Source organism: Eriocheir sinensis, chromosome 9 (assembly GCF_024679095.1).
Source record: "Eriocheir sinensis breed Jianghai 21 chromosome 9, ASM2467909v1, whole genome shotgun sequence".
Lineage (NCBI taxonomy): Eukaryota > Metazoa > Arthropoda > Malacostraca > Decapoda > Varunidae > Eriocheir > Eriocheir sinensis.
In genome coordinates, this window is record NC_066517.1 from 24,175,911 (window position 1) to 24,202,206 (window position 26,296).

Genomic DNA, 26,296 nt, shown 5'->3' on the forward strand with positions numbered 1-26,296 from the left:
TATATAACGACCTTCTTTCCCCATCGTGGCTGTAGTGGGGGTGGATTTACTACGTGTGTGTGTGTGTGTGTGTGCCAGAGACAGTACCGACACTTTGTAGTACCCTTATAAAAGTACTAACCGCTGCCAAAGTGTTACTAATAAAGAGTTCAAAAGCCCCTAGAGGTTCAACGCCCTCGAGAGAACGGCAGAAGTTTAATAGAAGAAGGATTTTTTTACGGGAAATTAAACAGCTCAAGGGAAGAAAGATTATAGTAGTATTGTAGATAGTACACAATAGTAGGATAGTAGAAAAATAGAACTAAGATAGTAGCTGAAAAGTAGTATTAGTAGTAGTAGTAGTAATAGTAGTATTAGTATTAGTATTAGTAGTAGTAGTAGTAGTAATAGTAGTAGTAATAGTAGTAGTAGTAGTAGTAGTAGAAGTAATAGTAGTAGTAGATTACCTCCCTTCCTCCACTTCTTCCCTTCCGGCATCCAACATTCTACCTCTGTTTCCCTTCCACTCCTTCCCTTCCCTTTCAAACCAACATAATCTACTCCTTCCTTCCCACCCTTCCCCTTCCCGCATCCAACATACTACCTCTGTTTCCCTTCCTTTCCACTCCCTCCCTTCCCTTTCAACCCAACATATCTACTCCTTCCTTCCCTTCCTTTCACTCCTTTCCTTTCCTTCCCTTCCCGCATCCAACATATACCATCATCTCTATCTCCCCTTCCTTCCCGCATCTAACACATTACTTCCCTGCTTCCCTTCCTCGATAAACGCCACAATTCCTATATTAAACGAAGTGACAAAAATATAGTAAAGGGGGGTCTGGTATTTGCCTCGAAGTGCTTGCGGCAATTTCATCAGTAAAAGAGAGAGAGAGAGAGAGAGAGAGAGAGAGAGAGAGAGAGAGATGAATGAATGAATGACTAAACAAAAGCGTGAATGAAAATAAACTCACCGGATGCATTTCCCGGGAACGCTCTTTTCCTACGTTCACACACACACACACCACAAAAAAATAAATATCAGGCCCCAAGAGACCATTATTGAAGTCATTGGTTTCCTCACGCTATTGTTTTTCTTTTCTTTAAGGGGAATGGCCAAGAAATCTCACAGGCGAACTTTATTTTTCTTTTTACTCTCTCTCTCTCTCTCTCTCTCTCTCTCTCTCTCTCTCTCTCTCTCTCTCTCTCTCTCTCTCTCTCTCTCTCTCTCACACACACACATCAAGCGAGTGTTGTTCCGGTGGACGATTCTCACGAAGTCAAGTTAAAAATAATAAACAGGATAAGAAAATAAATAGAATAATAAAAACGTTAGATAAATAAAAGGGTTAGAAAACGTTGGTAAGACGATAAGAAAGGAAGGGAAGAAGTATAGATGGAAGAAAGGAAAAAAAAGAAGGGAAGGAATTGAATGGAGAAGGGATGGAAGGAAGGAAGGGAGGAAGAAAGGAAAAAAGAGAAAGGAGTAAAGAAGAAAGATATAAGGAAGGAAGGTAAGACGGCAAGAAATAAAGGAAAGAAGGAAGAAAGAAAAGGAAAAAGAGAAGGAATATAAGAAGGATGTAAGAAAGGATGGATGTAAGGAGGGAAGAAATTGGAAGGGTAACATGGCAGGCAGTGAGTAAATGTGTATATATATAAATAAAAATAAGTCGTCAAACTATTACCATCACCGCTCCTACTATGCATACAACTACACCACTATTATACTACTACCACAACTACTACTACTGCTAATACTAACAACAATAATAATGATAATGATGAAGTGAGAAGTGACAACGTGATGCTTCGTGATCGTGGTCAGTTAATCCTTCCATCTAATCAGCAGGGAGAGGAAACCCAACACCAGTGAACTCTACGGATCTCAGGTGAACCATTTCAGACCACAGCAAGTCAGGGTACGGAATCTCCCGCCCACTACATAAACTAAAACGAGAATGGTCCAAAATTTATGCCCCTGACAACCACCAGCGTTCATTATATTTAGTTTTCCGTCATATCTGATGTATGGTCTTAAAGGGGATAAACACTTACTTAGCCAAGTGAACCTGTTGCCATTTTAAGTTACTGGACTCAGCTTTAGGTCAAGAGGGCAGCATAAAGGTGAGTATAATCTGATGACAGAGGTAAGTGCACAAACAAATGTATAAATAAATAAAATTCTCAACTTCAATGTTCCTTATTACATTATTCTTTTATTCTAATAACCTAAAGATCTGATATCACACTTGATCTTTGGGCAGCAAAGTAACGAGTTCTCATCCACCGGAGGCTTAAACAAGTGCCAATACGATGGAGATGAGCAGTGAGTCCATTTGCAGCTGTAGCGTAAACCCTCAACTTTAGTTTTCAGCAAAAGGTTAACAACATTATGGTGGTAGGCAAAGTAATGACAAACACACGTGCGCTCACGAACAAATCTGAAGCAATAAGGACATGATGAATATTGGATTTAATACACTCTGCCTCTAGGTCTTGTATCCTAGCATTTGTAAATAATTGTCAAATAAAAAAAATTAAGTCTGTCATGTATATAAAATAATAAATGTGCAACATGTGATTGTTTAGACAGACAGCCCAGATACATCATAATTCAATTTATTCTTCTGGTACAGCCACTGAACACTGAAGCAATCAATACATGTGCAGTAATTTCCTTATGTACAGCTGTGCACACACACACACACACACACACACACACACACAAAAAAAAAAAAAAAAAAAAAAAAAAAAAAATGCACACACATACACACAAACACAGCACTGCTACTCCAGCTTGATCCTCGGGAACAGTTTCCGCCTTGGTCCGAGGGTAAAGGCAGTGCTGAGGTAGTCTTGCTGTGGCTGTGTGAAGGCGAAGGCGAGGCTGGGCCAGGTCCTGAGGGGCAGTGGCACACCCAGGTCATCCAGCAAGCGTGTGGCCAGCCCCGGCACCACTGGCAGCAGCGCCACACCCGCTGACCGCAGCGCTTCAAAGGACAGCCGCAGCACCAGGTCAAGTCGTGGCTGGCTGGCGGCATCCTTAGCCAGCGTCCACGGCTGCTCCTCCTGCACGAAGGCGTTGGCTTGCCGCACCGCCGCCATGGCCGCCTCAATGCCATGGTGGAAGTTGAAGTCAGTGTAGTGTCCAGCCACAGTCTCAGGCAGCATGGCAAGGTGCCGCGCCAGCTGCTGACCCGCCGCCGAGGCCTCCAGCAGGCCCAGGTCCAGGGGCGGCACCCGGCCCTTGGGGTTAAGGGCCGGGGCGGTACAGCGACTCAGTAGGTTGCCCAGCGTGCTGCCCAGCTCAGCATTGAGGACGCGGCCAGCCCCCACCCCGCCCCAGGGGCTGTCAGCGTGGGGGGCACCACCACGCAGCAGCAGGTACCGCAGCCCCTCACTCGTGTACTGGGCCGCTGCCTCCCCAGGGTCCACCACGTTGCCCAGCGACTTGCTCATCTTCTGCCCGCCGATGGTCCAGTGGCCATGGCACAGCAGGGCCCGCGGCGGCTCCAGGCCCAGCGCCAGCAGCAGGGCAGGCCAGCACAGGCCATGGAACCGCAAGATGTCCTTACCCAGCACCTGCACATCTGGCGGCCACATGCGGGGCGCCGGGAACCCACCAGCTGCCGTTAGGTAGTTGGTAAGAGCATCCACCCACACATACACAGTGTGTTCCTCATCCCCGGGCACAGGCACGCCCCAGGGCACCCGCTCTCTTGGGCGGGACACTGACAGGTCCCGCAGCCCTTCAGACACCCACTGCTCAAGCTGCCGCTGGAACCGCTGCGGCCGCACCCGCCCCTCCGCCCGCAGCCAGTGCAGAAGCTCGCCACGGAAGGCTGACATCCGAAACATGTGGTTGTCCTCGCTGTGCCACTCAACAGGGCGGCCGCTCTCCATGCTCACCATGGCAGTCTGACCGTTGGGCAGCTGCTCCTCCCGCACCTCACCTTCCCCTAGGAAAGCCTCATCTGACAAGCAGTACCAGCCCTGGTAACGCCCACGGTACAGGTGCCCACCATCAGCAAGCGCCCGGAACACTCGCTGCACTGTGGCACAGTGCTCTAAATCACTGGTCCGTACAAACTCGGTGAAGCTTATATCGGCAGACACAAATAGTGACCGAAACTCCCCTGAGACCACGTCACAAAACTTCTGCACATCCCGGCCCCCCGCCTCGGCCGACCGCTGGATCTTGAGGCCATGTTCATCAGTGCCAGTGGAGAAGAGCGTCCTTTCCCTCGTCATGCCTTGCAGCTGCTGGAAGCGGCAAGCAGCGTCAGCCAGCAGGGCAGAGTACAGGTGGCCGATGTGTGGCCGGTCATTGACATAGAAAATGGGAGTTGTGATGAAGAAGGTCTGTCCATCGCCACCCTTGCCACACACATCACTGCTGCTAGCCTCTGCCCCCAAGAAGGCCCTGGTGCTGAGCTGCCGCCAGCTGAGCCTGCCAGCCAGGCGGCGAGGCAGCGGCCACCACCCCACCGCCATCCCTGCTAACAGAGCACACGGTTCGCCGGGGCAGTAATCACCACGGATGTCTTCCCTCCAGGCAAACGTCACGCCGTCACGGTGCTGGAGGCTTCTTCTTCATCATTCTTCACTCTAGAAGGGAGATTATCTGATAAGCTGCCATTTTCCTGCTTTTAACACCTCCATGATATGAAAATCAGTTATAGACCTACCAATTAAAGCCGCCACCTGAACTATTTTATAGGAAAAAAGACCAAAAGTGAAGCAAAACCTGCAGCTAACCACGGCCCAAATCCAGCAGGCTGTTTACCTAAGTACGACCCCCGTTAAAGGCACTGAAAGACAGGCGGAAATACATGACCATCGTAACCTTATCAATCACAGCTTAACAGCATTATATTGAACGTTGATGCTGCTTATTGGGGCACACAGGCCGGCCGGCGAGGGAGGGGCGGGCATGGGTTTGTTGACGTCTGGCTGTGGCGGCTTTACAACGGGGCCTATTAAGGTATGGCCCAGTAACTATAATGATGCCATGTTTATTAAAAGGACATCAGTAGGCTATCCAAGAATGCAATTAAGACTCACTCACTCACTACGACGTTGTGAATAAGTGCAGTGGAGCGGGGCCTGAAACCTCTTCAACGGTAAACGGTAAACGGTATCTCTCATGCCTTTTTTTCAGCTGTTATTTTTATGCATTGTTCACTCATTCAACACAGAGATAAAATTGGTCAAAATAAATCAATATACAACAATTACCTACATATATACCTTCAGATGAGATATAATGGCCAAATAACTTACCATTAAATCTGTGATGAGATATTAATTAACTCCGAAAATACTAATAAAATAAAATAACCAAGAAATAGGACAGGTAAATGGACAGGTAGATCACACGAAGAAGACGTAGAGGAAGAAAAAGAGGATGAAGAAGAGGAGGAGAAGCAAGAGGAACAAGAAGAGGAAGAAAAAGAACTCCAAAAATACTAATAAAATAAAATAACAAAAAAAAAGAACACAGGTAGATGAACAGGTACATCACACGAAGAAGAAGATCAAGAAGAAGAGGAGGAGGAGAAGCAAGAGGAACAAGAAGAGGAAGAAGAAGAAGGAAAAGATGGTCACAAGAGGAAGAAGGAGAAGCATCCCAGCGGCAGAAGCATCCCAGCATCCGGCCTGGAGATGTGAGGTAAATATTGACCCCCTGCCGTGACCTGACCTCCATCTCAACACCAGCCTCATTTTAACACCACATTACCTCCTCTCAACACCAGTCTCCTCCATTTTCACACCAATTTCCCTCCCCGTAACACCATTTTGCCCCGTCTCCACACCAGCCATGAGTGAATAAATATACTCCAAATTTATTTATATCCATTTTTTCAGCCTTACGTGTGTGTCCTGATAGTGTTACATCAATAAAAGCAGTTAATAGTAAAGATAGAGGGTCGTAATATACCTGACAAGTCTTTTAATCAGTGGGCAATAAGTACTTTTCATCTAAGCCTCCCATTTGTCTTATATTAATTGTAGGTTTGATGGTAATGCTGTTAAATCACTAAAATGGGTCAATAGGTACAGGTAGAAAGTCTTAGTACACCTGACATGTCTTTTAATCAGTGGGCAATAAGTACTTTTCATCTAAGCCTCCCATTTGTGTTATTTTAATTGTAGGTTTGATGGTAATGCTCTTAAATCACTTAAAGGTGTTAATAGGTACAGGTAGATGGTCATAAAACACCTGACATGTCTTTTAATCAGTGAGAAATAAGTACTTTTTATCTAAGCCTCCCATTTGTCTTATATTTCAATGGTAGGTTTGTGTTGTCGCTGTTAAATCAGTAAAAGGTGTTAATAGGTACAGGTAGAGAGTCGTAATCCACCAGACACCTTCATACCAGTAAGAAATTTGTACGTTCGTCACTACCAATTATCTTTTCTATATTTCAATGCCTGACAGTATATACAGGCATGAGATGGGTGTTATTCTGGATAAACACTATAATAACCTGACCTTTATTTCTCATATGTAGGAATGACCTTAGTCTCCCTTCCAGAGGTCATCTAACACCTTACACAGAAATACAAAACACCTGATAGTCAAAAAATTAGTAGGAGTCTTGTTACCTCTGTCATAGGCTATCACACTACACAACCATGACTTTTGGGGCAGTAGAGGGAAGAAATATGTGAGTTTGAGGTACAGGAGGGAGGGATGACCTTAATCTCCTTTCCAGAGGGCCACAATACACCTGACACACAGTAAATGATAGGAGTCTCATACTTCCATCACAGCCTATCACACCACAACCATGACTTTTAGGGCAGGAGAGGGAAGAAATATGTGAGTTTAAGGTACAGGAAGGAGGGATGACCTTAATCTCCTTCCCTGAGGTCATCCAACACCTTGAACAATACACTCGGCATAAAAAATTGATAGGAGTTTACTACCATTGTCACAGCCTATCTCGTCACACAATCATGACTTTCGGGGGCCAGTAGAGGGAAGAAATATATGAGTTTGAGGTACAGGAAGGAGGGAAGACCTTAATCTCCTTCCTGGATGCCACCGGAAACCCAAAACAGGGACACAGGTGGAGGGGAGGGAGCCTGACACCTAACACCTAATCTGTCTGCTCCACACGGCCGGCCAAGCATTACACCCCAGGAGGCACCCTTAACCCCTTCACACCAGCAGGGACGGAGGGGTGAGCGAGCCTGTCACATCCCCCTTAGTGTGTTCTGAAGTGCCCTGCTGTATGGGTGTTGTGTGGGTCATTCACGTGTTGCTGTAATGTGGATTCAAGTGGATAGTGTTGGGCGGAAAATATATTAGTGGTGTTCTTATTCTGAGGTAGTTTTGGTCGTAAGTCTTGAAACCGTGAGCGAAAAGTCTCAGTTTGCTGCCGTCAGTGTGTGGACCGAGACGGCATAATGCTGGATGTGGTCATTATAGCTATCATGTATTTTTGCTTCTTCAAGAACAACAGAGATTATGAGGTTAGTCCATGCCAAATATTGATTAGATTAGTTGCAGCTTCAAGCGAGGCTATGATGGCAAAAGCACATCAGTCATTGTCTATACATACATAGATAGATAGATTATTTTAGAGATACAGATATGTTCGGTAAGAAATCATAAGTTTTTCAGTGATTTATCTCCATATAAGCTTGTAAAGAGTATATATTTGCAGAGTTAGGTTTTGAGAGATTAGAAATAAGCTTGTCAGCCATTTGTCCTCATCCTTTTTTTTTTTAGTGTGTACATTTTGAGGTGGTTGTTGGTTTTGAGATCCCATATGCACACAACTTTGTCAGCCATTTATCCTTATCTATAATTTTCAGTGGTCATATTGAGGTGGTTGTTGGTTTTGAGATACCTTAAGAACAGAAGTTAGTAAGCCATCTATCTCAGCATGTACATAATGTTCCCTGCGTGTTTGCCCCCAGATGGACTGGCTAATATTCTGTGTGGCCCTGCTCCATCTGGTGGTGGCTCCCTTCACCAAGGTGGAGGAGAGCTTCAACCTCCAGGCATGCCATGACCTGCTCTTCAAGGGGGCCAACCTCGAGGAAGTGAGTTGAATATTATTTACACGAGTTCGATGACATGAGCGTTACACTTAAAACATCATTCGGGGAACCTCTTTGGGTGGCTGGTTGAGGGAGTTTGGGCGGCTTTCCACATCAGACAGGTCAAGCATTACATTGGGAATCACTGCCAGGGTATTTTGCAGTTCTTAATAAGCCTCTCAATTAGTACTCAAATCCAGGAAAAGCCACTCTTGAAAACTGAACCAAGGATAGAATTAATATTGTCGAAATGAAGAATGAATACGTAATTATCAAACCATTCTGACGACAGCTTAATTTAAATATCTCTGGGTCATTGCCACCGAATCAACCACTTGTCTCTGCATTATAGTACCAGGAGAAAGAATACATAATTATCAAACCATTCTTACAACATTTGAGTCCTTACTTCCATGGGTCATTGCCACCAAACCTGTCGCTTGTCTCTGTGTGATAGTGACGGGACCTTTGCCGTTGCAGTATGACCACCTGGAGTTCCCCGGGGTGGTGCCCAGGACGTTCGTTGGGCCCATCGTGGTGTCGGGAATCGCCTACCCATTTGTCGCACTCTCCAGGCTGCTCGGCGTCTCAAAGTTTTTTGCTCAGTATGCTGGTAAGTTGTTATTGCAGTTTCATAAGTTTTAAGTTTGTCTCAGAAAATTCAGTGATTATTTTGTCAGTCGTTGTTTGAACAGAGGCAAAGAAAGTGTAGATGGGATACTTTATATGGCATATAGAGGAGAATGTTAAAGCTCCCATATCTATAATGTTTCTTCTTTACCAGTGAGGGCAGTGCTGGGGCTGCTGGTCATCTTTGCATGGAGAAGGTTTCGGAAGCAGCTGGAGCTTAACTTTGGGCAGTCTGTCACCATCTGGTTCACACTCATCACGGCGTCACAGTTCCACTTCATGTACTACTTGAGTCGGCCGCTGCCAAACACATTTGCTCTGGTCTCAGGTAATATAATGATCTCTCCTTTACTGATATTGTGTAAACAGTATCTTCTCTCAAGGAAAGTTATTTTGGCAGATACAATGACATACCAAGATGTGAGTTATAATGACGTTTCTTTTTCCCCACTAAATTTTCTGCAGCGCTCCTTGCCTTCTCCTACTGGCTGGAGCAAAAGCATGCGCACCTGATATGGGCGTGTGGTGTTGCCGTCTTGATATTCCGGTCTGAGCTGTGTCTCCTCCTTGGTCCCATGCTGCTGGCGGACCTGTCAACACAGAGGCTGCAGCTGCTCCCGTGAGTCACAGCTGTAGTGTGTTTGTGAAGGCGCTTATAAAATGGTCCATAAATACACATAGTCCTCCAATTTTTAGAGAACCGATGCCCTTCATGACTATTTAACCCGGTAGCTGCAGGGATCATGTTTCTTAAAGTCTCCCCTTAGCAAGAAAAAATAGAAAAAATCATCACTCACACAAACTGTTTCATTATATGCATCAACGCATTTGTGATCAGTTTATGCAACATCTATATTGGGGGGTTTATATCATGGCAAAAATTTGGCCCATCGCTGGTACACGGTAAAGCCACAAATTTGTCCCGTCGCTGCTACCGCGTTAATGTAGCTTCATTGTCTCATTTTCTAGGAGTAAATGCCAGAGAGAAAAAGGATCATTGAATTTTTACGCACCCTGAATCTCTTGTGCAGGTTCCTCAAGACCACCATCCCCGCCGGGCTTTGTTGTCTGGGCACCACCATCGCCATTGACTCCCTCTTCTGGGGCCGCCTGCTGTGGCCGGAGGGGGAGGTCTTCTGGTTCAACACCTACAAGAACCAGAGTGGGAACTGGGGGGTATCCTTTTGGCCGCTCTGATAACAGTTTAATATTTATACACGTGTGCTTGATGATTGTGGTAGTGTGGGATGTTTACTCCAGAGACCTTTCCTTCTCAGACTGTAGGTACGTATTATCCATCAAGTTAGGACTCCACTGTTAGGCTGTCTTGAGGGGCCTCTTGGAAGACCCCCAGGCAAATTTTATTTATAGTGGCTACCGTGATGTATGTTGTAGGAAGTTGAGTAAAATGAGGATAATACTAGTTAGGACTCCATATTACTATCATAGGGAAGGAAATTCATAGGATTCTCCTCTGAGGGCCTAGTATTTCAAGTCCAGTTGCAGGACCAAGGTAAATAGGCAGTAAGACTTAATTTTTTGCTGTAGCACGAGTAAGTCGCCTTCTCTCTGAGGCTGTACTTACTTTATTTCCATTCACCTTCAGCCTCATGTGGTTTTAGTAAGGGGATGGCCCACCCAATCTGACTCCCAGAGTGTTCAATCAACTTGTGTGTGCCTCCTTAGCAGCATCAGAGCTCCCCCATCCTGTGGTACCTGTACTCAGCACTGCCCCGGGCCATGGCCTCCAGTCTCTTCCTGGTGCCCTTCGGGGTTGCCTTGGACAAGCGGCTGCAGATCCTCGTCACTCCTTGTGTGATCTTCGTCTGCCTGTACTCCCTGCTGCCCCACAAGGAGCTCAGGTTCATCATATACATCTTCCCAATCCTGAATGCTGCAGCAGCCAAGGCCTGCCACTTCTTGTGAGTGATTCTGTTCAAGTGTGTGGGAGCTCTTGTTCTTGGGGGGAATAATTTCTTCATCCATTTCATAGTTACAAGTTATCTTTATGCTATCACACCAGGTGCCATTCATTGTCAGCCTTTCGTTTCACACCTCACATGGGTTTGCCCACTTTGAGTACAGCCTTTCCAGGTCCCATGACACCCATCTCCTTTCTTCTCCCCATTTAGGCACCTCACTCATCCTTCTCTGAAGCAGCCACCACACAGCAAAATAAAACTTTAGTAGCTGTTAGCAGAGTATCCAGTGCTCAGGATTAAAGGACTCATGTTTAAGTTAGGTTTGTTCAGGGTTTCAGCAGCAGAAGATTAGAGAAATAATTTCCCCCTCTCTGCAGCTGGACAGGCAGAGAAAAGTCCGGGACCCGTCAGCTGGTGGCCGTGGGGTGCGTCCTCCACCTGGTGGTGAATGCGGCCTTCACCACACTGCTGCTCACCATCTCGGCCAACAACTACCCCGGCGGCACGGCCATGCTGAGGCTCCACAAGCTGGTGCCGGAGGACGCCAACGTGTACGTCCACATCGACAACTTTGCCGCCCAGACGGGGGCGTCCAGGTTCACCGAGCTCAACGACCACTGGAGGTTGGTGCTCCGGCCACGCCACACTCTGAACACACACCACGGTGGAAACACACTCCTTTCCTTCTCTCTCTCGCCCACTCAGGTACAACAAGACAGAGCACCTGAAGGCCGGCAGCACGGACATGAGGTCGTTCTCGCACCTGCTGGTTGAGGCCAAGTCCAAGTACTCCTACAACCTGAAGCACTACACCTCCTCCCACGAGGTCATCTCCTCTGTGGAGGCATTCTCCCACCTCAGCTTCAACTACCAACAGTTTCCGCCTGTCAAGGTATCTTGTTAGTGTGTTCTTGGCTCAGTTTTGTCAAGTATTGAAATTACTCCAAAATGGACACCATTTTTTTCTGCATAAAAAGTATTTACTTGCACAGATGTATTTTCCTCTTAACTTATTCAGAAAATGGAATCAAAATGAGACTGATAATTTGTAGCCTTGAATGCCCACCGTGTGATGTTAACATTCACAGGTGAGAGTGAAGCCAGCACTCTTCATCCTGAAGAACCTTGAGGAGGACACCGTGGACTGGTCCTGGATGCACGGGGACCCTGAGGAGGCTGAGGAGGCTGAGGAGGTGACGCAGCAGGAGGACTTGCCCTTGCCTGCACCAATGCCTGACAGCTCACAGGATGGCCTCTTTGAGCCTGTGCAGCCAGAGGAGCAAGAGCCGTACCTCTTCACAAAGGCAACGGAACGAGAGATATTAGAAAGCAGGATGGCCTTCATGGATGGCAGAGAGGAGGGGGTGGAAGAGGCAGCAACAGAGGCAAGAAAACGTGTTGAAAAGGAGACTGGAGATGAGAGCGATGATGAGGATGGAGCTCCAGAACCAAGACTTCCCGAGACTGGCTGCTTCAGGCCCGAGGGAGGAGCAGAGCCCAGCATCCCTGGAGCCGAGGAGGACCAGCCTGGGGTTCCTACACAGTCTCAGATGTCCCAAAGTGTAAAGAGCAAAGAAGAAGGTAGTGCAACGGGAGCATGCTCGCAGTGTACTGCAGGTGATGACAGTGTACAGGACAGCATAGTAGCCCAGAGCAGTGCTGGTAGGAATGGATCAGGGGTTAGGAAGTTAGGTGGTAAGGCTGAGAGTGGCAGTCATGGGGAGGCTAAGGACAGGTTCAAGGGTACAGATAAAGAAGGCAAAAATGAGACAGTAGCAGAGAGTGACTTAGGATTGCAAGTAGAGGATGATTTAACCAGTGATGTAGTGAATAACTCAGAGGAGAATTTCATGACTAGAGAAAAAGATAGTGAAGGAACTGACCAGTCTAATCTTTGTGAGAGTATTCTTTCAACTGATAAAAGTTCTGCAGATAAAATTCATATAGACAGACGTGCTCAGAGTAACTCTTGCAATGATATCCCCAGCGATAGAACTGAGCAGCAGAGTGAGGTAAGTACAGACCCAACCCAAGTTTACAGCATTTATAGGGAGGATGATATTGATACTCTCTTAGATGATGATGATAATGATAATAATAACAATAATAATAATGATGATAATAATAATAAAAAGAAGGATCACAAAACCACAGGTGATACAAGTAGTCATAGTGGTAATGTAGACAAAACTAACCCCATACATGAGGATAGAGGTGGTGACAGTAGACAGGTTGACGTAGATCTAGGTGAAGGCAACACTGAAACTCACCGTACCATCAGGAGCGTTAGAGAAGAGGGCGTCACTAGCTTTGAGGTTCTCCCGGATGATGACAGGATGACCACTGATGAGGAACTAGAGGCAGGGAAGTATGTAGGTCAAGCTAGTGAGAATGTTGGGGATAACGCTTTTGCTGGGAGGTCAAATGTTGAGGCAGGTGTTGGTAATGAAGTTGACAGCACAATTTCCTTTGAGGCAGAAAATGGGGAAATATACATTGAGGTTCACGATGCCAGTAATGCAGATAAGACTCAAAATGTTTATGAGATGTACGAGGATGTTAACGTTCCACTGACTGATGAATATTTACGTGAGAAGAGACCTAATGTACCAAATTTCAATCACAAGACTTTGGATGGGAAATTAAATATCGCCCCAAATGCTGTAAACCAGATGGAGGACGAGAATGACGATGTGCGAAATCTTGTTGATGAAACCACTATTTATATCAGTGACCAAAACACAGTTGTTGAGGACTTTGAGGACGAAGGAGTCAATAGTCAGCAGGAGTTTGCCGACACTTCCGATGAATATTTTTATGACCCAAGAATTTTCATAGAGGACACGGACGATGATGACGGGCCAGACATGGACGAGAATGTTATTGAAGATGCTGATGAAGAAGACGGTCTTGAAATGAGTAATGGCTATGTTATTGAAGTCACCGAAGACGAGGATTCAATTGAGGACGTTGATGAAGATATCGCTCATGGGTTAAACGAGGAAAACGCGATTGATGACACAGACAACGACATTGTTTATGGCACTGATGATGAAATGGTGATTGAAGACACAGATAATGAATTCCTGATGGATGGTCCTGACGGTGAATACATTGAAGATACTGATGAGGAAACTTTGGTACACTTAGACGTACCGAATGTTATCGAAAGTGCTGATGATACGTATGGTGAACGCATGGATGACTCGAGCGTCAATGTTATTTATGAGACTGATGAAGAGGACAGTGAAGGAGACCTGGTTAATGAAGGTGATAATGTTAAGACTGAGAGGAAGAACACTCTTGATGTGGATAATTCTGAGAGTGTGCCGAGTAGAAATGAGGAACCATTGTTGCATGCAGAACTTACCGACGACAAAAAGAAACCTGGACATCAAAATACTGTGCCTGAAAGTAATAATTTGCAAACTGATACGACAAAACCACTCCAGTATGACAGAAAGAAGGACCAAGAAGCTGATGATGAGGGCGACGAAAGTGATCACGCAAAAGATCAAGGAAAACCAACCGACTGCAAAACGCAATGCAGTAGCGCTGATGGAAGTTTCAAGTCCTCTGATCGTAAGACTGAAGGAGATGGACTCGTGAGGGACGGCATGAAGATTCTTAGCCATGGCAGTCGTGATGATAGTCCAGGCGCGTTGGGTAGTCCAGACGGTAGTGGCTTTGTGAGTGACGGTACTGAAGAGGAAGATAAAGTAGTGAGAAGTAGTGCTAGCAAGGTTAGTGATGAGGCAGAAGTAGCTGGAGGTAGTGTAGATGATGGTAGAGTTAGAGGTAGTCACACTAACAAAATTTTGAATGTCCATGACCATATCAGTAACAGTGTTCCTGAAATTGATCCAGAGTTGCCGGCGGACCAAGAAGACACAAAATCAGTAAGCCCCGAAGAGAGACCTCCGGAAGATTCTCAAACTGAGGACCAAAGTGAGGAGGAGGAGGAAGTGGAGGAGACGAGGTTTGTAGAAGTGACATTAAATTTAGAGGAAAATGAACCCAGTGCTGGAGTTAGTGAAGTAAGTGCCAAAGACCCACCACCTGAGCCCCAATTAACCCCACTACCTGTGCGTGAGGGGAGGGAGGATGACTCTGAGCATGGCAATAAGTAAGAGACCAGAAGCAGCTCCTGATAAATGAAGGGACGTAAAGATTATTTTGGAAGAAAGTCATACTGCAATTTCTTGGACACTCATTAGAGAAGACATTTTAAGATCTCTACTTTGAGCAGTGCGTTTCATTGTTTCATTTACAATCATTAAAACTAGTCGCAGGTTTAGGCTAGTGTAGTGTCCCGTTGACGTAGTTCTTGGTATTCATCTGTAGCGTAATCTTTCTCCTAGTGGGACGAGTCAGTCTTTAAGGAAAAATATAAATGTAGTCAACAGATAAACTTAGTTGTAAATAGTAATTTCTTTATGCTCTTGAACATTTAGAATAGTTCCTTTAGACTTGTAGGATGTAAGAGCCTAGGCAATAGTGCTCAGGACACTGGACGGTGGAGGACATTGTGGGTTCTGTTGTGTCCACTAGAAAGTAAACTAGAACCCCTTAGGTGGCCCTCCTGAAACTCTTAATGCGTGACCACCCTTGTGTCAAACCAGTATCCATAGCAAAGGTCAGCATTAGGACTTTGGTCGGTATTATGACACTTTCGCCTCTCATATCAGGCATTTCTAAAGGTCAAAGAGGGAGTCAGTCGGGTTCTAATGAGTGTTTCTTTAGGTTCATGGTACAGAGGAAGGGTCAAACTACCACCAGGGTTGTAAAACTACTCTTGGAAATGCCCACAACTCCCACGAAAGCCTTGTCAGATATGTGTTCTTGGGCGACGAAATGTTTTATAATACGACCCTTTGTCAAATTCTAGTTCCCGAGTGAAACCTAACACTTCAGCCGTTCCCAAGGGAGTAGCGGGGAAGTAAGAGTAAATCACCAGCACGTCCCAGAAGTTGGAGTGTGACTACCTCAAGCAACATGTTTGGAGTGTCCTATTTCGTCCTCAGCTCAGCGCATGACTAGTTTTGGTGTCGGGTTGACTAACGCCGGAGTCCCTCGTTACTGTGTTATCATTTTTCAGGTTCTTTCTGTCTTTGCAAATGTTGGCTGAAAACTCCCAAGGAATGTAACATAGATCTTTATTTTAACACAGGTTTTGAGGTTGTACTGGCCAGGGTTTGCTGGAAACCTGAAAAATGCATAATACAAAACAGGGACTTCCTGTAATGCACTTTTGTCCCTCCGTGGTGAGCACTGTAATCGTCACATCCACACAGAGTACTTAATGATTCCCTAGTGGCCGCTGTGCTGGCCAGTAGTGTGGCGCTGGTGTGGCATCCCTGCCCGGCACCCGCTGGAGTAGCTTGTTATTCCTTTCTGTCGTAAGCTTCAGGTATTTTGTGCAGTACCTCAGACGGTAGTGCAGTATTACCCCGTAGGCAAAGCTCACTCCTTAGTGACTAGAGAAGACACAGTGTAGCTCTAGGTCTTCATCCATTTACTTTCATTAGGCCTAGAATGCCTTTTATCAGTCTGCTAGTAAGATCTCCATAAACTTCCCTTTTTAGAAAGTGCCTTGACAAATGTACTAAAGATATTTTGTTAATAACATGTAAGGCAATTGATTATTTGCATGAAACTTCATAGGACTCAATATCATCTGTATCTGCAGTACTCTCAAAGCTAGACTAGTTGCCAGAAAACCTAAGTTAAGAGTTTTGTCTTCTGTAAAGTTAAACTGTGAGGAAGGACAGCCACAGGCATCTCCTAACCCAGCGCTGTGTGCTGGCGTGTGTTGCCTCAGCCTGACCCTCCTCACCCAGCACCCCCCACCCCAAGCCCCCCGCCCCGGCTGTGCAAGCAGTGGCTGGATGGTGTGTGGCATGGCAGCAGCACACTGACACATGCCACTCAGCACCTCCCTGTGTAGCCTCCAGTGGGAGAGCTGCTCCGCGAGAAGGAGCTTTGTCTGGACTTTGAAATGGAGGTCCTGGGTGGCAGGTTGTCTTCCACTGTTCCCGGTCAGGCACCCCCAGCCAGGGAGGGGGAAGGGGGGGGGGGCGGTGCTGGGAGAGCCTGACGCTCGCTAGGCTACCTAACAGCTCCTAGAGACTGTACCGTATGTAGCACTTCCAAGGCGTTTGTTTTGTCCAAATCTTAGACTCATTAACACGTAATCAAGGTAGCTTTTTTCATGGTAGCAAACTTTTTAACTTAAGAAAACAATTAGCACACTCATGACCCAACTCTTGTTTACATTAGTTTGAATTTGAAGTCTTGGTTTACCCTGAAGCTTTAATGTATTTAGTCACGAATAATAATCTGTATAAATTGTTAACAGACCTCACATTGATGCTGTATATTTCATTGCTGTGTATATTTCGTACAATCATCTGAATATTTATGTCTGTACATCAAACACATGACACTGTTGACTTTTTAAACCATACATTTTGAACATATGATTATGACCCGTGGATGAGATTGTTATTTTATGTTACAGTAACTTGGTGGACCGTGTGACGACCTCCCCATTAACTGTATGCTCTGTGAGTGGCAAGTGTGTGTGAGCGTGCGTGTGTGTGTGTGTGTGTGTGTGTGCGTGTAGCGTAGCATGTGGTGAGTGCCAAGTTTAGCGTCCACTCAAGTTACCTAAGTTGGACCCTGTGTGATATTAATATGACGGAAACCTTATTGTTGGAGTTTGTTGTATGATTTCACCCTTTGGTCCCTACACCTGACTTACACTTATACCTTGACAACTTAACTACTGGTAACACTAATACTTTAAGCTTATAAGTAGTAAATAAGTCATAATCAGGTAGTAGTGTGATTATGAGAGCAATAATATAAGGATTCAGATTCTAATCCAATAGTGTAGAAGCTTAAGTGTATGCCAGTATAAAGTATTGAAATTAGAGTGACTTTGAGTGCAGTAATATAAGGATTCAGATTCTAATCCTATAGTGTTGAAGCTTAAGTTAGTGCCATTGTAAGGTATTGAAATTGGTGTGGTTATGAGTGAAATAATATAGGATTCATACTTTAATCCTATAGTGTTAAATCTTAAGTTTATGCCACTATAAGGTATTGAAACTAGTGTGATTTTGAGTGCAATAATATAGGGATTCAGATTCTAATCCCCTAGTGTTAAAGCTTTTATGCCAGTGTAAGGTATTGAAATTAGTGTGGTTATGAGTGCAATGATATAGGGCGTCATCCTAAGCCTCTGTAAAAGCTTAATTATTTCCAGTATAAGGTATTAAAATCTAGTCCATGGCCAGGGTATATTTGCCATTTGCACGCACACCATTCTGATTAGTCGTGTTAAGGAAAAAAAAAACTGGATAAATGAACTGAAATATAAACTTGAATGGTGGAAATAAAGCTGAAAGAAAAAAAATGATAAATGAACTGGAATATAAACTTGAATGGTGACAATAAAGCTGAAAGAAATAAAAGATTGATAACTGAACTGAAATATAAACTTGAATGGTGAAAATAAAGCTCAAACCTCATTCTTTATTCTGACAAAGTACATATCGCCACCTTCATAAAGAAACCGCCTAAGTCATTATTTTCTACTTTTAAGGAAATCAGAAAAGAACTGTCATCATTTCATTTGGCTTAAGATTTAGGCAGAAATGAAAAGGCCAATTCTAGAACACTCAAATGATGAATGGCAAAGGCAACTATACAAAAATGGGCGTTACATGTGACATATTCTTCCCTGACGTGTACTAATCAGAATAGTGCAAACTGTTGAACATGGCTAACAGTGTAGTTTGCAGAGGGTGCCTTAGGCGAGACCAGACCTTTGTCCATCTGCAGCTGACAAGGCATGAAGGCCAGAGTGGTGCCTAAGGAAGGAAGGGAAGGCTGAGAGACATTGCCACTCACATCAAAACAAAAAACAAAGCATGAAGGCCAGAGTGGTTTCTAAGGAAGGAAAGGAAGGCCAGGAGATATCGTGACACATAAAATAAAATAAAAAGCGTGAAGGCCAAAGTGGTGCTTTAAGAAGGGTGACCTCTCTTTTGGCCACTCTTCAATACTTTCTTATACAGGAGAAGCGATTAGCAGGCTTTTTTTTTCCTATTTTTTGCCCTTGACCTGCTTCCTTTACTGTAAAATAAAATTTTAAAAATGCAGGCTTGACCCAAAATTGACCTCTCTTTTGGTCATTCATCTATACTTTCTTACACAGGAGAAGCGATTAGCAGGCTTTTTTTCTTATTTTCTTTTGCCCTTGAACTGTTTACTGTAAAAAAAAAAGAAAAGGAAGAAATGCTGAAAAAAGAACATCAGCTTGTCATAAGGAAGCTTTCATGAATAGCGTTCCACCAGCGACTCAGCCTCCTGGAAATTAGGATAAACTTGCACCCATGTTTTGATTAAGTGACTATGACAGGGACATTACGTTGGTTACTGGACTGTCTGGGATGAATGCAGTCCACTCTTAGGGACACACTGCTGGGCCCAAACATAAGGTGAGTTCAAGGGAGGTCCAGAAAGAAAATACCACTTGAAATGTTAGTAATCCCACATGAACCTAACTCGCATATTTGTAAGAGTCAATCAGCTTAGTATACTTTTAATCTTAGGGTTGGCCTATTTATGTATTGAGGGGAAGAGCAATGACAGCAGAGATAGATTGCCGGGAAAAGGACTGGAGATAAAAAGTCTAGAGTTATAATAAGTACGTATATGGCCAAAACATCAGCCTAATATACTTTCAGTTTTAGGGAGAGTCAATTTATGTGCTATTAAGGGGAAGAATAGTGACAGCAGAGATAGATCGGCTGAAAAGGAAACTGGAGATCAAAGTAGAGTTAAAATAAGTACATATATAGCCAAAACATCAGCTTAATATACATCTTAGGGATAGTCTATATGTTATTAAGGGGAAGAATAGTGACAGCAGAGATAGATTGGCTGAAAAGGAAACTGGAGATCAAAGTAGAGAGTTAAAATAAGTTTATATATAGCCAAAACATCAGCTTAATATACATCTTAGGGATAGTCTATGTGCTATTAAGGGGAAGAACAGTGACAGCAGAGATAGATTGGCAGGAAAGGAAACTGGAGATCAAAGTAGAGAGTTAAAATAAGTACATATATAGCCAAAACAGCAGCTTAATATACATCTATGTGCTATTAAGGGGAAGAACAGTGACAGCAGAGATAGATCGTCTGGAAAGGAAACTGGAGATCAAAGTAGAGAGTTAAAATAAGTTTATATATAGCCAAAACAGCAGCTTGATATACATCTATGTGCTATTAAGGGGAAGAATAGTGACCGCAGAGATAGATCGTCTGGAAATTAAACTGGAGATAAAAGTAGAGAGAGTTACAATAAGCGTTTAACCATCTTCTTTTCACCACAGGACGACGCTGGTGAGGACAACGATGAGTGGGTCTTCGTCAAGTTTATTCTGGACAAGATCAGAGCAATTATCTGGAACATCACTGTGTTTTGCTTCGTGTGCTACGCCGGCATGTACTTATTCTGAGGCCAGACTTGCGGAAAAGAGAAAAGACAGTAAATAACCACCACCGCATATCAAAATAAAAATAATCAAGCAATGTAGACGAGTTATAAAAGCTGTGATAGTGACAATGGGCCAGTTTGACAGTGCAATTCAGCATCATCGTAAGCGCCCAAACCAAACTGTATTCTCCACCTTGACCCGTTATTTCTACTCCATACCAAAGGGTCGTATTATAAGACATTTCGTTGCCCAAGACTTACGGAAAAAAAAACAGTAATAACCACCACCGCATATCAAAATAAAAATAATCAAGCACTGTGGACGAGTTATAAAAGCTGTGATAGTGACAAAGGGCCAGTTTAACAGTCCAGCACGGCATCATCGTAAGCGCCCAAACCAAACTGTATTGTCCATCATGATCCGTTATTTCTACTCCGTACCAGATACTAAAAAAAAAAATAGATTCCCAGTGTTGTTTCCTAAAATTTCCTCCTTTTTATATCAACGGCAAACACTATCTACGAGGAATTTTTGTTGTATTTCGTGTTTGGTCGGGAGCTTATGAACTTACTGTACTGGATTGTAAAACTGGCCCAATAACAAATATGCAAAATCTGAAGAACAACGACAAGAACAAACGAAGGAAGAACTGAAGTATTTCCCAAACCAAATATGTGTTTCATGTACTACGCAAAACTATCATTATGTCAAGTGCTAACCTGCGGCAACTGTAAACTGTTTAACTGGATTTTTCATTAGTCTGCCAGGAGGTACTATATGGACACAGTCGCTGGATTTTTTAAGCATATTAGTATTTATTGACAGCTGTGTGGCTAGTTTTGCTTTTTATTTCTATTTTTTGGGAGAGGATACATCAGAAGGGTTGGATTTTCAGAGTTAAGTCGACATATAACAAAATCGTAAGAAGTTATATAAAAAAAATTAAAACCAACTAACTTTGCTCTATTTCTGGGACGGCATGAGTAAGAAGTTCTAGATTTTCAGTTAAGTCGACACTTTACAATTAGTCGTAGAAAGTTATATAAAAAATTCAATAAAACCAATTAACTGTGCCTCTACTTTCGGGGACAGCATCAGTCAGAAGGGTTGGATTTTCAAATTTAAGTCGACATATTACAAAGTCGAAGAAAGTTATATAAAAAATTCAATAAAACCAGCTAAGTGTGCCTCTATTTTGGGGACGGCATTAGTCAGAAGGGTTGGATTTTCAGAGTTAAGTTGACACATTACAAACAGTCATAGAAAGTTATATAAGAAATTCAACAAAACTAACAAACTGTGCCTTGAAAAACAGGTAAAAAATTTATTACTGTTGATAAAGACTAATACATCAGACGTTTATAGTCAAAAGTGTTAGATTTTCAGAGTTAAGTTAACACATTACAATCAGTCATAGAGAGTTATATAAAAAAACAACAAACCCAACCACCATACCTTGAAAAACAGGTAAAAAATCAACAAAATCAGCCACATTACTGTTGATGAAGACTTATACATCAGACGTTTATAGTCAGAAGTGTTAGATTTTCATTCAGCCGACACATTATAAAAAGCCAACAAAACCAGCTGATTATGCCTTGAAAAACAGGTAAAAACGAACAAAATCAGCCACATTTCTGTTGATGAAGACTAGTGTGACATTAAGAAAATCAGGTGAATGAAACTAGTCCAGAATAAGTCGTCATTTTCTCAACTCATCGAAGCTTGTCATCAGAACTGTCAGGCACTCTCGCTAACCCGGCCAGAGTGTTGGTGTTGTGTCTCGGAGCAGTGTGTTACAGAGTGTTGCTTCAGCTGTGTTCAGACCTAGACGAGCAAGCCATTGTGATGTGTTATAGTTGTGTTAGCGGTGAATATATTATGTACTACTCTGTTCATGTTAGCGTTGGGAGTAAGCCCCGCCCACCCCAACCCAGTGCCACCAGGAAGAGCTGATTTTTTACTTCTTTTCTTTTTCTTCTTCTTTTTCTTCTTTTGGTTCTACTTCTACTTCTAATCCTGCATCTTCTTTTAATTTTTCTTTTTTTTTGCATTTTCTTTTTTTAATTCTTTTTTGTTGTTCTTTTCTTCTTCCAATTCTTTTTCTTCTTTGCTTCTTTTTCTTCCTTTTTCTTCTTTTGGTTCTAATTCTACTTTTAATTTTACATCTTCTTTACCTCTTTTCTTCTTTTAATTCTTCTTTTTTTCCCATTTTCTTCTTTTAATTCTTCTCTTTTTGTTCTTCTTCTAATTCTTCTTCTTCTCTGCTTCTTTTTCTCCCCTTTTCTTAATTTTTTCTTCTACATAATTCTTCTTTTTTTTCTTTGTAAACTTAAATGGGAAAGGAGGACAGGTTGCTTTACTTCCAGCCAGAGTTGAGAATGGGGTGGCTGGCTTACTTGTGGACTGGCCAATGGTGTAAACTTAATAGGAAAGGAGGAAATATGGATGTGTTTTTAAAGCAATTAAGAACCAACTTCTCCCACCATCCACCAACCACATGCAGTAAGAGTTGAGGATGGGGTGGGTTTCTTGTGGAGTGGCCAGTGGTGTAAACTTAATAGGAAAGGAGGAAATATGGGTGTATTTTTAAAGTAATGTGAGCACCCCATTAAGAGCCAACTTTTCCCACCTAAGAGTAGAGGATGGGGTGGGTTTCTTGTGGAGTGGCCAGTGGTGTAAACTTAATAGGAAAGGAGGAAATATGGGTGTATTTTTAAAGTAATGTGAGCACCCCATTAAGAATCAACTTTTCCCACCTAAGAGTAGAGGATGGGGTGGCTTTCTTGTGGAGTGGCCAGTGGTGTGGACTTAATGGAGAAGGAGGAAAGGTTGTATGTCATTTTCCAAGCTAATGTGAACAGAGTCTAGGCGTGTGGCTGTGGCTGTCAGTAAGAGGCGTTGCTGTAGGGGTAACATAGTGCTTGGAATTGGAAAAAAAAAGAGAGTACAAATGTCTGCAAGTCAATATGGAATTATATCAATATTTTCTATGAAGTATTTTCACTTCCTTCAGCTCAATATCCTACAGTACGGTAGTTCCATAAAACCTTTGCATACATTACTTTTGTTAATTAAGGGAGAGATATACGCTGTTAAACTGTTTTTTTCGATAACCTATAATGCTATGAGAAACTAGGCCGTGAGGAACAAATACAACACAGATCTAAAAGTCTTACAGTATTAAACCTTACATCCCTCTTCGACTTTCCTAATACTTTTATCAACACAACGAGGCATGGCGTGTGGGTGCCTATAGCTCCTGCTGCCAGCGTGTGGGTGCCTATATCTCCTGCTGCTAGTGTGTGAGTGCCTATAGCTCCTGCTGCCAGCGTGTGAGTACCTACATCTCCTGCTGCTAGTGTGTGAGTGCCTAGCCTATATCTCCTGCTGCCAGCGTGTGAGTGCCTATATCTCCTGCTGCCAGCGTGTGAGTACCTAGCCTATATCTCCTGCTGCCAGCGTGTGAGTGCCTATATCTCCTGCTGCCAGCGTGTGAGTGCCTATATCTCCTGCTGCCAGCGTGTGAGTGCCTATATCTCCTGCTGCCAGCGTGTGAGTGCCTATATCTCCTGCTGACATTTCAACGCCAGCGTGTGTGAGTCTCCTGCTGCCAGCGTGTGGTGCCTATATCTCCTGCTGCCAGCGTGGCCTATATCTCCTGCTGCCAGCGTGTGGTGCCTATATCTCCTGCCATTTCAACGAGCCCGGGGCGTGGCCTCCACCGCTGGCACCGACCTGGGGCAAGGGCCTGCCTGGGGCGGGAAAGTTGGCTTCAAAGTTAATGGCAATACAATAGAATTTCAAGTTAATATAAGATATAGTTGTGAGTGGGGAAGTCATATGGTAGCTTTAGTTCTCAGCGCTGCTAGGTGTGGACAGGATGCCTTCTCGTAGTCTTTTGATTTTTTTTTTTTTTCAACACATTAAAAAAGCCTAGTACAAGCTCATCCCTTCCGGTCAAGTCATCTAACACCTACAATATTCAATCGTCTTCAGTGCCGACAATAAAATATACCTTTCCTAAAACATCTCAGTCATGAAGAATAGCCAACTATTTTTATTGCCCTCAAAGGAGATAAATCGGGTTCTTATGAGTGTTTTTCTCGTTCATCATCCAGAAGCCCTGTCAAACTATCGCCAAGCTTATAAAACTACCCATGGAAATACCCCAAACTTATACGAAAGTGTGCGTGAGGTCACATTCTGTATCCCTCCCACGAGTTCTTTTTTTCTTTCTTTTCGAGGTTCTTGGTTTCCTCAGTGCTTCAGTAAGTTGCCTGGATTCACTTAATTACATCGTTGTTATCGTGTATGTTCTCTTTTTCCCTGGATTAACTCTAATACATCGTTGTTATCGCGTACATTCCATTATATTTCGACTTATCCAATGCGGGCGTCCTGAAAGGTTTAAGATGTATAATATATCTACCTGTAGGCTTCACATCGAATACCCTGAACTTCCTTTCGTGATTCGTTCTCATTCCAAGACAAAATGAACGCAAGATATGATACTGATAACCTCTACACATTAATTCGGTTCCTTGGTGTTAAACTTGAGAATCATAAAAGGAGGTGTTACTGAAAGCTATATATAAAGTACAAATCTAGGCGTCGTAAAGTGACTCATATCGATCGCTGCTGTCTGTGTCTGTGGTGCGGCCGTCTATCTGTCTGTCTGTCTGTCCTCTGTCTGCTCCCACGGGTCCCAGAACACGAGGACGCATGTGGGTTTCTTATAATTAGGACGCGGTACGTGTAGACTGGTGGTCCTTAAACTTTATATAAAACAAAAATGCTGGTCCTTAAACTATCTATAAAACAAAAATGCTGATCCTTAAACTATCTATAAAACAAAAATGCTGGTCCTTAAACTATCTATAAAACAAAAATGCTGTTCCTGAGTTTACCAGCGGAGGGGATGAAGGAGTGAAGATGCTGGATAACTCTTGCATAAGGGATTTGGATAGCCTATACCTTGCGCATGACTTCCTAGCTACTATTACTCTTACGCTTATTTTTCATCGCTGATACATGACAAAAAAGAATGCTAATCTCTCAAGCTCTATCATAAATTACAATATAGAAGAAATAATGAGAAGAAATCAAACCAAAGCAAACGAAATTAACTACCCAGCATGACCTACGATTAGACTAGTACTACCACGCTTATTGGTATCTCTATTAGGCTACATGACAAAAAAAGGAAAAAAACAAACAAAAGATCTAACAATAACAGCCTATGATATGAAAAAAAAGGAAAACATGAAAGAAATTAGCCATATCCAACGAAACTACCCACATGACCTACGATTATGACTATTAGATCGGTATTACAAGACATTTTAGCTTTTCATATCAGCTATTTCTAAAGGTCAAAGAAGGGGGTCAATCAGATACTAATGTGTGTTTCTTTAGGTTCACGGTACAGAAAAAAGGATCAAACTACCACCAGGGCCATAAAATTAATATCCTGGAAATGCCCCAAACTCCTACGAAAAGTCCTCAATCAAGTCCTGTGAAATATGTGAACTTGGGTGACGAAATGTTTGGCAATACGGCTTACTATAGTATCATCATAATCATCATCCCTAATACGCATTAAAAACAACAATAAAAGATATATACCCAACGAAACTTCACCTTCCCTTAATCAAATCCGTGCGACTTCCTACCGATAAGACTCAGTTATCAAACCCACGCCGGTGACTCACGCGATAACAGCTGCAGTGCCACATTTGTAAGCTTCAACACCTATACTATTTTCTTAAACATTTCAGCGCCCAAGCTCACCTATTTGACAAGGCTTTCCTAGGAGTTTTGAGCGTCTCCAGGGGTAGTTTTCTGGCCCTGGTGGTAGTCTGACCGTTCTTCTTTGCCATGAACCTAAAACAAACCCTCATTAGGACCTGACTGATCTCCTTTTTGGCTTTCCCAGGAGTTTTGAGCGTTTCCAGGGGTAGTTTTCTGGCCCTGGTGATAGTTTGACCCTTCTTCTTTGCCATGAACCTAAAACAAACCCTCATTTGAACCTGACTGATCTCCTTTTTGGCCTTAAGAAATAGCTGATATTAATTGACAAGGCTTCCTTATGGGCTTAAAGCATTTCCAGGGGTAGTTTTCTGACCCTGGTGGTAGTCTGACCCTTCTTCTGTACCATGAACCTAAAACAAACCCTCATTAGAACCTGACTGATCTCCT

The 26,296-nt window shown here is 43.4% G+C and overlaps 2 protein-coding genes across 14 annotated transcripts; one reads left to right on the forward strand and one right to left on the reverse strand.

Moving 5' to 3' along the window:
- Window positions 1-1,248: 1,248 nt before the first annotated feature.
- Window positions 1,249-4,958, reverse strand: LOC126996223 (methionine--tRNA ligase, mitochondrial-like). Of its 2 annotated transcripts, none has more exons than XM_050856562.1 (2): window positions 4,826-4,958; window positions 1,249-4,587 (listed from the first exon to the last, which is right to left on the reverse strand). In XM_050856562.1, exon 2 carries the CDS (start codon window positions 4,471-4,473, stop codon window positions 2,767-2,769), a length of 1,707 nt encoding a protein of 568 aa, XP_050712519.1. In that variant the 5' UTR covers window positions 4,474-4,587; window positions 4,826-4,958; the 3' UTR covers window positions 1,249-2,766. The 2 variants fall into 2 exon arrangements, with proteins under 2 accessions (XP_050712519.1, XP_050712520.1); XM_050856563.1 differs by having other exon boundaries at window positions 4,766-4,920.
- A 528-nt stretch (window positions 4,959-5,486) lies between these two features.
- Window positions 5,487-23,295, forward strand: LOC126996222 (dol-P-Man:Man(7)GlcNAc(2)-PP-Dol alpha-1,6-mannosyltransferase-like). Of its 12 annotated transcripts, none has more exons than XM_050856554.1 (13): window positions 5,487-5,650; window positions 7,912-8,037; window positions 8,515-8,647; window positions 8,819-8,992; window positions 9,130-9,283; window positions 9,696-9,840; window positions 10,360-10,586; window positions 10,964-11,209; window positions 11,292-11,478; window positions 11,675-12,203; window positions 14,454-14,565; window positions 17,107-17,152; window positions 19,991-23,295. In XM_050856554.1, the coding sequence occupies exons 1-13, from the start codon at window positions 5,579-5,581 to the stop codon at window positions 20,114-20,116; spliced, it is 2,277 nt and encodes a 758-aa protein (XP_050712511.1). In that variant the 5' UTR covers window positions 5,487-5,578; the 3' UTR covers window positions 20,117-23,295. The 12 variants fall into 12 exon arrangements, with proteins under 12 accessions (XP_050712511.1, XP_050712514.1, XP_050712509.1 ...); XM_050856557.1 differs by having other exon boundaries at window positions 11,675-12,167; XM_050856552.1 differs by lacking the exon at window positions 17,107-17,152 and having other exon boundaries at window positions 14,454-14,623.
- Window positions 23,296-26,296: the final 3,001 nt, after the last annotated feature.